Consider the following 13,067-nt stretch of genomic DNA (forward strand, 5'->3'; position numbering starts at 1 on the left):
CTGGGCCTGGGTTGGTACACACAGCACTGGGTCTGGGCTGGTACACACAGCACTGGGTCTGGATTGGTACACACAGCACTGGGTCTGGATTGGTACACACAGCACTGGGCCTGGGTTGGTACAAACAGCACTGGGCCTGGGTTGGTACACACAGCACTGGGTCTGGGTTGGTACACACAGCACTGGGTCTGGGTTGGTACACACAGCACTGGGTCTGGGTTGGTACACACAGCACTGGGCCTGGGTTGTACACACAGCACTGGGTCTGGGTTGGTACACACAGCACTGGGTCTGGGTTGGTACACACAGCACTGGGTCTGGGTTGGTACACACAGCACTGGGCCTGGGTTGGTACACACAGCACTGGGCCTGGGTTGGTACACACAGCACTGGGCCTGGGTTGGTACACACAACACTGGGTCTGGGTTGGTACACACAACACTGGGTCTGGGTTGGTACACACAGCACTGGGTCTGGGTTGGTACACACAACACTGGGTCTGGGTCTGGTTTGGTACACACAGCACTGGGCCTGGGTTGTACACAGCACTGGGTCTGGGTTGTACACAGCACTGGGCCTGGGTTGTACACAGCACTGGGTCTAGGTTGGTACACACAGCACTGGGTCTGGGTTGTACACAGCACTGGGTCTGGGTTGGTACACACAGCACTGGGTCTGGGTTGTACACAGCACTGGGTCTGGGTTGGTACACACAGCACTGGGTCTGGGTTGTACACACAGCACTGGGTCTGGGTTGTACACACAGCACTGGGTCTGGGTTGGTACACACAGCACTGGGTCTGGGTTGTACACAGCACTGGGTCTGGGTTGATACACACAGCACTGGGCCTGGGTTGCACACAGCACTGGGTCTGGGTTGGTACAAACAGCACTGGGCCTGGGTTGTACACAGCACTGGGCCTGGGTTGTACACACAGCACTGGGCCTGGGTTGTACACAGCACTGGGCCTGGGTTGGTACACACAGCACTGGGTCTGGGTTGTACACAGCACTGGGTCTGGGTTGGTACACACAGCACTGGGCCTGGGTTGTACACAGCACTGGGCCTGGGTTGTACACACAGCACTGGGTCTGGGTTGTACACAGCACTGGGCCTGGGTTGTACACACAGCACTGGGCCTGGGTTGTACACAGCACTGGGCCTGGGTTGTACACACAGCACTGGGCCTGGGTTGTACACAGCACTGGGCCTGGGTTGTACACACAGCACTGGGCCTGGGTTGTACACAGCACTGGGCCTGGGTTGTACACACAGCGCTGAGTCTGGGTATGGGTTGGTACACACACCACTGATTGGTGCAGCAGAGTATCACTGCTCCCTGAGCATGTATTTCCTTCTGTAGGTTTGAGAGTTTGGATCAGGAGATGAACAGCATGCTGGTCCGTGTCGTGGAGGTGAATGAAATCGTACAGCAACTGGTGGAAAATGGGCATCCCAGTGCCACTGAGGTCAGGGGCTGCCAAGACCACCTCAACAGCAGGTACTGTCCTTTACCCCCCGCCGTGCGTGTGTGTGTGTGTGTGTGTGTGTGTGTGTGTGTGTGTTTGTGCGCGTGCGTGCATGTTTCTGCCTGTGTGTATCTGTATGAGTGAGGGTTCGGTATGTGTGGGGTTGTGTGTGTGTTGGGGGAGGTTTGTGTGTATCTATCTGTATGGTTCTATGTCTATCTGTGTGTGTGTGTGCAAGACCAAAAGATCATAAGAAATAGGAACAGGAGTAGGCCATTCAGCCCCTCGAGCCTGCTCTGCCATTCAATAGGATCATGGCTGATCCGACACATTCCTCACGTCCACTTTCCTGTCCTTTCACCGTAAGCTTTGATTCCCTTACTGATCAAAAATCTATCAATCTCAGCCTTAAATATACACAAGGACTCTGCCCCACAACTCTCTGTGGCAAGGAGTTCCAAACACTCACAACCCCGAGAGAAGAAATTCCTCCTCATCTCAGTATTAAATTGGTGCCTCTTTATTCTGAGACTATTCCCTCTGGTCCTAGACTCTCCCATGAGGGGAAACATCCTCTCAGTATTTACCCTATTCAAGCCCCCTGAGAATCCGATGTGTCTCAATGAGATCACCTCTCATTCTTCTACATTCCAATGGGTCCCAACCTGTTTAACCTTTCCTCATTAAGACAATCCCTCCATCCCGGGGATCATCCTAATGAACCTTCTCTGAACTGCCTCCAATGAAATAATACCTTTCCGTAAATAAGGGACCAAAACTGTTCCCAGTGCTCCCGATGTGGTCTCACCAGTATCTTGTACAGTTGCAGCAAAACTTCCCCACTCTTATATCCCAACCCCCTTGAAATAAAGGCCAACATTCCATTAGCCTTCCTGATAACCTGCTGTACCCTAGGTGCCAGCTTTCTGTGTTTCATGCGCAACTCCCCCCCCCCAAGTCCCTTTGTGTTGCAGCTTTCTGCAGTTTTTCTCCATTTAAATAATACTCTGTTCTCCTGTTCTCCCTTCCAAAATGAACAACTTCACATTTTCCCACATCATACTCCATTTGCCAACTTTTTTACACAGTGAGTGGTGATGACCTGAAAAATCGCTGCCCTCAAAGTTCGTGGAAGTGGAAACATTCAATGATTTCGAAAGGATATTGGATGGTTACTTGAAGGAAATTGAGTTATCGGCCTATAGGGATAGAGCAGGTTAATGGGACTGATTGGATTGCTTCACAGGGAACCATAATGAACACATAAAACCATAGAATCCCTATGGTGCAGAAAGAGGCCACTCGGCCCATTGAACCTGCACCAACAACCATCCTACCCAGGCCCTATCCCCGTAATCCCCACACATTTACCCTGCTAATCCCCCTGACACTGAGGGGCAATTTAGCATGGCCAATCCACCTAACCCGCACATCTTTGGACACTAAGGGGCAATTTAGCATGGCCAATCCACCTAACCCGCACATCTTTGGACACTAAGGGGCAATTTAGCACGGCCAATCCACCTAACCCGCACATCTTTGGACACTAAGGGGCAATTTAGCATGTCCAATCCACCTAACCTGCACATCTTTGGAGTGTGGGAGGAAACTGGAGCACCCAAGGATACTCACGCAGACAAGGGAAGAACGTACAAACTCCACACCGACAGTGACCAAAGCTGGGAAGCGAACCCGGGTCCCTGGTGCTGTGAGGCAGCAGTACTAACGACTGTGCCACCTTGCAGGCCTCAATTGGACAAATGGCTGCCTTCTATGCCATAAATGATTCTGTGACCCTTTATAACGAGTGTGTGTGTGTGCAAACAAACCTTATTTAACAATACAGTTTAATGGTAACAAATGAATTAGCTTAACGTTCAACAATTGAACTTAAACATGACAACCTACAATTATTAATTGCTAACCTATCAATATTAATTCTAATCAAGCAATATTCATCTTATAGACTTAAACCCCTGTTTAAAATTAGTTAGCAAAGCACAGCCATACTTGTTTGTGACTTAGGTTAACAGTCTTGGAGCTTTCAAAAGCCTCTGGAGAGAGAAAGAGACAGAGAGACACATCCTTCCTCTACCAGCTTCAGGCAGCAACTGTTCTTTATTTTGAAATGAAAAAGAAGCAGTTTTTTCCTGCAGGCGTTGCTCCTCCCATTAACCACATGACTCTACATACATAGTCTAATATCGTAAGAGAACCTAAATAAACAAAAGGTCCATTAACTCAACAAAGTTACATATTCCTAGCTAAAATCAGTTATTATCCTGCATTCACAGCATTTTAGCTGTGTGTTTTCCCAGATAAGTTGACTCTTGTAACAAAACTCCTCCTCTAAAAGCAGCCCCACCTTAAACATAAAGTATATCAAAATAGCACAGGTGATGGCCTAGTGGTATTATCACTGGACTATTAATCCAGAAAATCAACTAATGTTCTGGCGACTTGGGTTCGAATCCCGCCACGGCAGATGGTGGAATTTGAACTCAATTAAAAAATATCTGGAATTAAGAATCTACTGATGACCATGAAACCATTGTCGATTGTTGTAAAAACCCATCTGGTTCACTAATGTCCTTGAGGGAAGGAAATCTGCTGTCCTTGCCTGGTCTGGCCTACATGTGACTCCAGAGCCACAGCAGATCCTCTCAACCATCCTCCAAGGGCAACTATTGATGGGCAATAAATGCTGGCCAGCGACCAACGCCCATGTCCCATGAATGAATAAAAACAAGGTTGTAAGCCTCTGGCACCAGTTTGGAACTGGAGACCAAACCCAGTGGTTTACTGGTATGAATGGATGCTAGATTTACTGGTTCCTTCCTTTGGGTTAGTAAATGAAGAAACTAGAAGCAGGAGGAGGCCATTCGGCCCTTCAAACCTGCTCCATCATTCATTTTGATCATGGCTGATCATCGAATTCAATATCCTGATCCCTTTGCCCCCATATCCCTTGATCCCTTTAGCCCCAAGAGCTATATCTAATTTCTTCCTGAAATCAGACAACGTTTTGTCCTCAGCTACTTTCTGTGGGAGTGAATTCCACACATTCACCACCCTCTGGGTCAAGAAAGTTTTCCTCACCACTGTTCTAAAAGGTTTACCGGGTGGCACAGTGGTTAGCACTGCCGCCGCACAGCACCAGGGACCCAAGTTCGATTCCCGCCTCAGGTCACTGCCTGTGTGGAGTCTGCATGTTCTCCTCGTGTCTGCTTCGGTTTCCTCCGGGTGCTCCTGTTTCCTCCCACAGTCCAAAGATATGTCGGCTAGGTGCATTGGCCGTGCTAAATTCTCCCTCAGTGTCCCCGAACAGGCACCGGAGTGTGGCGACTAGGGGGATTTTCACAGTAACTTCATTGCAGTGTTAATGTAAGCCTACTTGTGACTAATAAATAAACTTCACTTTTACTTGATCCTCAAACTATGACCCCTAGTTCTGGACTCCCCCACCATCGGGAACATTTTTTCTGAATCTATCCTGTCTAACCCTATGTGAATTTTATAAGTTTCTATGAGATCCCCTCTCACTCTTCTAAACTCCAGTGAATACAATCCTAACTGACTTAGTGTCTCCTCATATGACAGACCTGCCATCCCAGGAATCAGCCTCATAAACCTTTGCTGCACTCCCTCTATAGCAAGGACACCCTTCCTCAGATAAGGACACCAAAACTCCACACAATACTCCAGGTGTGGCCTCACCAACGCCCTGTACAATTGCAGTAACACTGGGCCTGTTTGGGTGAGATGAACAGTTCAAACAACACTCAAGAAGCTTGATAGCATCCAGGACAAAGCAGCCCCGCTTAATTGGACACCACATCTACAAACATCCACACCCTCCATCACCGACGCTCAGTAGCAGCAGTGTGTACCATCTACACGATGCACTGCAGCAATTCACCAAGGCTCCTTAGACAACACCTTCCAAACCCATGACCACTTCCATCTAAAAGCTGCAAGTTCCCCTCCAAGCCACTCACTATCCTGAATTGGAAATATATTGCCTTCTTTCACTGTTGCTGGGTCAAAATCCTGAAATTCCGTCCCTAACGGCATTGTGGGTCCACCCCTAGCACGTGGTCTGCAGCGATTCAAGAAGGCAGCTCACCACCACCTTGTAAAAAGGCCAAGTTTAAAGTTTATTTATTAGTGTCACAACTAGGCTTACAGTAACAGCGCAATGAAGTTACTTTGAAAATCCCCTAGTGGCCACACTCTGTTCGGGTACACTGAGGGAGAATTTAGCACGGCCAATGCACCCAACCGGCATGATGTTTGGACTGCGGGAGGAAACCGGAGGAAACCCACGCAGACACGGGGATAACGTGCAGACTCCGCACAGACAGGGACCTGGGGGGTTCAATTCCCGGCTTGGGTCACTGTCTGTGCGGAGTCTGCACGTTCTCCCTGTGCGGGTTTCCTCCGGGTGCTCCGGTTTCCTCCCACAGTCCAAAGACGTGCTGGTTAGGGTGGATTGGCCGTGCTAAATTCTCCCTCAGTGTTACCCGAACAGGCGCCGGAGTGTGGCGACTAGGGGATTCTCAGAGTAACTAAGCCTACCTGTGACACTTAAACTTAAACTTATCCAAGCCGGGAATTGAACCCGGGTCCCGGGCGCTGTGAGGCAGCCGTGCTAGTCACTGTGCCACCCTCAGGATGGGCAATAAATGCTGGCCCAGCCAGTGATGCCCATGTCCCACTAATGAATAGAAATACACAATCCATCCACTTTTAAGGCCATGACTTTCGATTGGTGAGTGAAGGGAATATTTGGTAAATGTTAATTATTTTCCTTCTGCAGATGGGGCCAGATTGTGCAGTTGGTTGAAAGTAAAAAGGAGACGAATAATTCTCTGCTGCGCATCCAGAATTACTTACTGGAATGCAATGAGATCAAGTCTCAGATCAGCGATAAACGCAAGGCCATTGAATCGACGCAGTACCTGGGCAACGACCTGGGCGGAGTGATCGCTCTCCAGAGGAGGCTGTCCACCATGGAGGGGGCCCTTGCTGTGATTGAACCCAAGCTGATTGACCTCCAGCTCGAGGCGGAGAGCTTGGCCGCCACCCACCCTGGCCAGGCCATGGAAATCCTCATCCAGTTTGAGGAGATTAGCGAGGAGTGGGAGCAGCTGAAGCGGGCTCTGCAGGGCTGCGAGGATTCCCTCAGCGTCGCCAGCAAGCTGCAGCAATTCATCCAGGATCTGGACAGCTTCCTGTCGTGGCTCGCCCAGACGCAGGCCGGCACGGTGTCCGAGGAGCTGCCCAACACCCTGGGGGAGGCCGAGTCCCTCCTCAGGCACCACGAGGCGCTGAAGGAGGAAATTAGCCAACACGAAGAGGACTACCAGAAGATCCTGGCCGTCAACGAGCTGGTGGCGTTGGACGAGACGGAGTTTCCCCTCTTCTCCATTCAGCAGTGGCTCCAGAAGCTGCAGGCAGGCTGGAAGAAGCTGCAGCAGATGTGGGAGTGCCGGCAGGAGGTTCTGCTTCAGTCTCACATTTACCATCTCTTCCTGCGGGATGTGAGGCAGGTTGAGGCCTTCCTCAACAGCCAGGTGAGCGACTTGACCTCTGACCTTCCCTCTGGCCTGCCCTCCGGCCCGCCCACCAGGCCCTCCCTCTGGCCCGCCCTCCAGGCCCTCCCTCCGGCCCGTCATCCAGGCCCTCCCTCCAGCCTGTTGTCCAGGCCCTCCCTCCGGCCCGCCCTCCAGGCCCTCCCTCTGACCCGTCGTCCAGGCCCTCCCTCCAGCCCGCCCTCCAGGCCCTCCCTCCGGCCCGTCGTCCAGGCCCTCCCTCTGGCCCGCCCTCCAGGCCCTCCCTCCGGCCCGCCCTCCAGGCCCTCCCTCCGGCCCGTCGTCCAGGCCCTCCCTCCGGCCCGCCCTCCAGGCCCTCCCTCCGGCCCGCCCTCCAGGCCTTCCCTCCGGCCCGTCGTCCAGGCCCTCTCTCCGGCCCGTCGTCCAGGCCCTACCTCCGGCCCGCCCTCCAGGCCCTCCCTCCGGCCCGCCCTCCGGCCAGTCCTCCAGGCCCTCCCTCCGGCCCTCCCTCCGGGCCCTCCCTCCGGCCCTCCCTCCGGCCCGCCCTCCAGGCCCTCCCTCCGGCCTGCCCTCCAGGCCCTCCCTCCGGCCAGTCCTCCAGGCCCTCCCTCCGGCCAGTCCTCCAGGCCCTCCCTCCCTCCGGCCCGTCCTCTATCGACACTCTGACCGTACTCTGATGCCAGTGGGTTTATAATGGGCACCACATTGTTTTCCCCAAGCCCATTATGCATGGGGTCCTGGTTACATTCCATTCACTACCACCAACTGTGCCACTGCTAAAGAGCAGGCGTCCCACACACTGGAACAGTGATAATCAGTTGGAACATCCCAGATTAGGACAGGGGTGAACAACAGGCATCCTAACTGGTAAATGTGATGTACCCCAATCCTACTCCTGATGAACTCCTGAGTCGCCTGAGTGTGGCATTGCAGTTGGGTGAGTGTACAATGCACACGGACCTTCCATGCACACCAGCCCACTTTTAACTGTATAGAGAAAAAACACTATACTGATAGTGTGTAAAAAAACTTTAAAAAATAATCATTCATTGGCAACTTTCCACTTATAAACCAACAAAAGACTCAATCAGTCAGACATTTAAAGTATCAACAGCTGAAACTGCAAGCACTTGAAATCTCTTTACCTTGTGTAAATAAACATTGTACCGTTGACAGAAGAGATCAGAGAGCCAGGGTTAAAGTTTAAAGTTTATTTATTAGTGTCACAAGTAGGCTTACATTAACACTGCAATGAAGTTACGGTGAAAATCCCCTAGTCGCCACACTCGGACGCCTGTTCGGGTACACTGAAGGAAAATTTAGCACGGCCAGTCCACCTAATCAGCACGTCTTTCGGACTGTGGAAGGAAACCGGAGCACCCGGAGGAAACCCACGCAGACACGGGGAGAACGTGTAGACTCCGCACAGGCAGTGACCCAAGCCAGGAATCGAACCCGGGTCTCTGGCACTGCGAGGCAGCAGTGCTAACCACTGTGCCACCATACAGGATTGTCAATCAAGCAATGCTTTCCCTGTGGCTCAGGTGTATCAGGACTCTAATGGATTTCTGGGCAAGAGGCCACAGCTGGAGTACTGTGTGCAGTTCCGGTTGCCACAATTTAGGAAGGATGTGAACGGACTGGAGGGGGTGCAGAGGAGATTCACCAGGATGCTGCCTGGGATGGAACATTTAAGTTATGAGGAGAGGTTGGATAGGCTTGGGTTGTTTTCTCTGGAGTAGAGAAGACTGAGGGGCGACCTGATTGAGGTGTACAGGATTATGAGGGGCATGGACAGGGTGGATAGGGACCAGCTGTTTCCCTTAGTTGAAGGGTCAGTTACGAGGGGACACAAGTTAAAAGTGAGGGGTGGGAGGTTTAGGGAGGATTTGAGGAAAAACCTTTTTACCCAGTGGGTGGTGAGGGTCTGGAATGCGTTGCCTGGGAGGGTGGTGGAGGCGGGAGGCCTCACGTCCTTTAAAAAGTACCAGGATGAGTACTTGACACGCCGTAACATTCAAGGCTATGGGCCAAGTGCTGGCAAGTGGGATTAGGTGGGCAGGTCAGGGCATTTCATGCATCGGTGCAGACTCGATGGGCCGAAGGGCCTGTTCTGCACTGTAGGATTCTGTGAAAGCCCAGAAACACACAAGCCTGTTGAAACACCTGAGCCTCAGGGAAAAGTTTGCTTGATTGGCAGCACAGACTCACAGATTAACGCTGCTACTTGTACAATGTTTATTTACACAGAATGAACAGGTGACCAGGATCCGTGTTTACAGAACAAAGTCAACATCCATGAAAGGCCATGTTGTAGCACACAGGAACTGTTCCAGAAATAACCAAAACTACTCAGCTTTACGAATCTCATTAACTCAAGCCACGCTGTAAAGAATGACTTCCCTCCTGTCACTACCCCCTTATCGTACCTCTACCACCCAGGATTCAACAACTGTTTCAGCAGTATCCTGTCTCACTGATATTGGGGACAGTATCCAGTCTCACTGATATTGGGGACAGTATCCAGTCTCACTGATATTGGGGACAGTATCCTGTCTCACTGATATTGGGGACAGTATCCAGTCTCACTGATATTGGGGACAGTATCCAGTCTCACTGATATTGGGGACAGTATCCAGTCTCACTCTCTGATATTGGGGACGATTCCCAGTTTCACTCTCTGATATTGGGAACAGTATCCACCCTCACTCCCTGATATTGGGAACAGTATCCACCCTCACTCCCTGATATTGGAGACAGTTTCCAGTCTCACTCACTGATATTGGGGACAGTATCCACCATCACTCTCTGATATTGGGGACAGTATCCTGTCTCAGTGTCTGATACTGGGGACAGTATCCAGTCTCAGTGTCTGATATTGGGGACAGTATCCAGTCTCAGTGTCTGATATTGGGGACAGTATCCAGTCTCAGTGTCTGATACTGGAGACAGTATCCAGTCTCAGTGTCTGATATTGGGGACAGTATCCAGTCTAAGTGTCTGATATTGGGAACAGTATCCAGTCTCAGTGTCTGATATTGGGGACAGTATCCAGTCTCACTCTCTGATATTGGGGACAGTTTCCAGTCTCACTCTCTGATATTGGGGACAGTATCCAGTTTCACTCTCCGATATTGGGGACAGTATCCAGTTTCACTCTCTGATATTGGGGACAGTTTCCAGTCTCACTCTCTGATATTGGGGACAGTATCCAGTTTCACTCTCCGATATTGGGGACAGTATCCAGTCTCACTCTCTGATATTGGGGACAGTTTCCAGTTTCACTATCTGATATTGGGGACAGTATCCAGTCTCACTCTCTGATATTGGGGACAGTTTCCAGTTTCACTCTCAGATATTGGGGACAGTTTCCAGTCTCACTGATATTGGGGTCAGTATCCAGTCTCACACTCTGATATTGGGGACAGTATCCAGTCTCAGTGTCTGATATTGGGGACAGTATCCAGTCTCATTATCTGATATTGGGGACAGTATCCAGTCTCACTCTCCGATATTGGGGACAGTTTCCAGTCTCACTCTCTGATAATGGGGACAGTATCCAGTCTCACTCTCTGATATTGGGGACAGTATCCAGTCTCAGTGTCTGATATTGGGGACAGTTTCCAGTCTCACTCTGATATTGGGGACAGTATCCAGTCTCACTCTCTGATATTGGGGACAGTATCCAGTCTCACTCTCTGATATTGTGGACAGTATCCGGTCTCACACTCTGATATTGGGGACATTATCCCGTCTCACTCTCTGATATTGGGGACAGTATCCAGTCTCACTCTCTGATATTGTGGACAATATCCAGTCTCACATTCTGATATTGGGGACAGTATCCAGTCTCAGTGTCTGATACTGGGGACAGTATCCAGTCTCAGTGTCTGATATTGGGGACTGTATCCAGTCTCACTCTCTGATATTGGAGACAGTATCCAGTCTCACTCTCTGATAATGGGGACAGTATCCAGTCGCACTCTCTGATATTGGGGACAGTTTACAGTCTCACTATCTGATAATGGGGACAGTTTCCAGTCTCAGTATCTGATATTGGGGACTGTATGCAGTCTCAGTCTCTGATATTGGGGACAGTATCCAGTCTCACACTCTGATATTGGGGACAGTGTCCAGTCTCAGTGTCTGATATTGGGGACTGTATCCAGTCTCACTCTCTGATATTGGGGACAGTAGCCAGTCTCACACTCTGATATTGGGGACAGTATCCGGTCTCAGTGTCTGATATTGGGGACAGTATCCAGTATCAGTGTCTGATAATGGGGACAGTATCCAGTCTCAGTGTCTGATATTGGGGACAGTATCCAGTCTCAGTGTCTGATATTGGGGACAGTATCCAGTCTCAGTGTCTGATATTGGGGACAGTATCCAGTCTCAGTGTCTGATATTGGGGACAGTATCCAGTCCCACTCCCTGATATTGGGGACAGTATCCAGTCTCAGTGTCTGATATTGGGGACAGTATCCACCCTCACTCTCTGATATTGGGGACAGTATCCAGTCTCACTCCCTGATATTGGGGACTGTATCCAGTCTCACTCTCTGATATTGGGGACAGTATCCAGTCTCACACTCTGATATTGGGGGCAGTATCCAGTCTCAGTGTCTGATATTGGGGACAGTATCCACTCTCACTCTCTGATAATGGGGACAGTATCCAGTCTCACTATCTGATATTGGAGACAATGTTGAGACTGAAATTGGGGACATGTTGATGGGTGAATGAGTGGCCATGGAACCTGACACGGGAATTTGGGCTGGTTTAGATCCAGGAACCGGGAACATTTTATTTAACCCTAATGTGTGGGGTAGGTTGATTGGCGTGACGGGATTCAAGAGTCCGGAATATGAGGAGAGCAGTTTGACACAGAGCGTTAGGGGCCAGAGGAGGTTAGAAATTTCACAATGGTGAGCTCACTGGGAGATTTGAAAACAAGGATGCGAATTTGGGGCGGCACGGTAACACAGTGGTTAGCACTGCTGCCTCACAGCGCCAGGGACCCAGGTTCGATTCCCGGCTTGGGTCACTGTCTGTGTGGAGTTTGCACGTTCTCCCCGTGTCTGCGTGGGTTTCCTCCGAGTGCTCCGGTTTCCTCCCACAGTCCAAAGATGTGTAGGTTAGGTTGTTGTGAAAACCCCATTCTTTTGTGCAGTGATACATTCTGATAGTACGTCCTGTTGCAGGAATCGACGTTGGCCCAGCTTGAATTGCCTGTGTCCGTAGAGGCAGCGGAAACAGCAATCAAGAAACACCGAGACTTCCTGTTGACGTTGGAAATTAACCTGCAGAAAATCAACACCGTGGTTGAGGCTGGCAGGCAGCTGGTGAAGAGTGGCAACATCTATCTGGAGAAGATCGGAGAGCAAACCAAAACCATCACCACCAGGTAGGGGCAACACTCAACTTTTACTGACACGCGCTCTAATAAACCCCACCAAAGGGAACCTCACCACCTTCCAGATCCCGTCAGCACCTTCCAAACCCACCACCTCCACACTGTATGTTTGAGTTTATAAGGAGAGGCTGGATAGATTGGGACTTTTTCCCTCTGGAGCGTAGGAGGCTGAGGGGTGATCTTATAGAGGCCTATAAAATAATGAGGGGCACAGATCAGCTAGATAGTCAATATCTTTTCCCAAAGGTAGGGGAGTCTAAAACTAGAGGGCATAAGTTTAAGGTGAGACGGGAGAGATACAAAAGAGGGGCAATTTTTTCACAGAGGGTGGTGAGTGTCTGGAACAAGCTGCCAGAGGTAGTAGTAGAGGTGGATACAATTTTGTCTTTTAAAAAGCATGTAGACAGTTACTTGGGTAAGATGGGTATAGAGGGATATGGGCCAAAAGCGGGCAATTGGGACTAGCTTAATGGTAAAAAACTGGGCAGCATGGACAAGTTGGGCCGAACGGCCTGGTTTCCATGCTGTAAACCTCTATGACTCTATGACTCCGTGACTATACTATTGTCAATGTCACTCCATTATTTCAGCAAGCAAGGAACTGGGAAGCAGGGAACTACAGTCCT

At 50.4% G+C, this 13,067-nt stretch overlaps 1 protein-coding gene across 1 annotated transcript in view; it reads left to right on the forward strand.

The window, feature by feature from the left end:
- The window catches only part of LOC144511098 (spectrin beta chain, non-erythrocytic 1-like), a 222,742-nt gene that overhangs the window by 95,456 nt on the left and 114,219 nt on the right, over window positions 1-13,067 (forward strand). The window contains exons 14-16 of the mRNA XM_078241075.1: window positions 1,365-1,502; window positions 6,290-7,046; window positions 12,230-12,432. Coding sequence (XP_078097201.1) covers window positions 1,365-1,502; window positions 6,290-7,046; window positions 12,230-12,432 — 1,098 coding nt within the window. The remainder of the gene's footprint in view (window positions 1-1,364; window positions 1,503-6,289; window positions 7,047-12,229; window positions 12,433-13,067) is intronic.

This window comes from Mustelus asterias, chromosome 24, assembly GCF_964213995.1.
Source record: "Mustelus asterias chromosome 24, sMusAst1.hap1.1, whole genome shotgun sequence".
NCBI classification, from domain to species: Eukaryota; Metazoa; Chordata; class Chondrichthyes; order Carcharhiniformes; family Triakidae; genus Mustelus; species Mustelus asterias.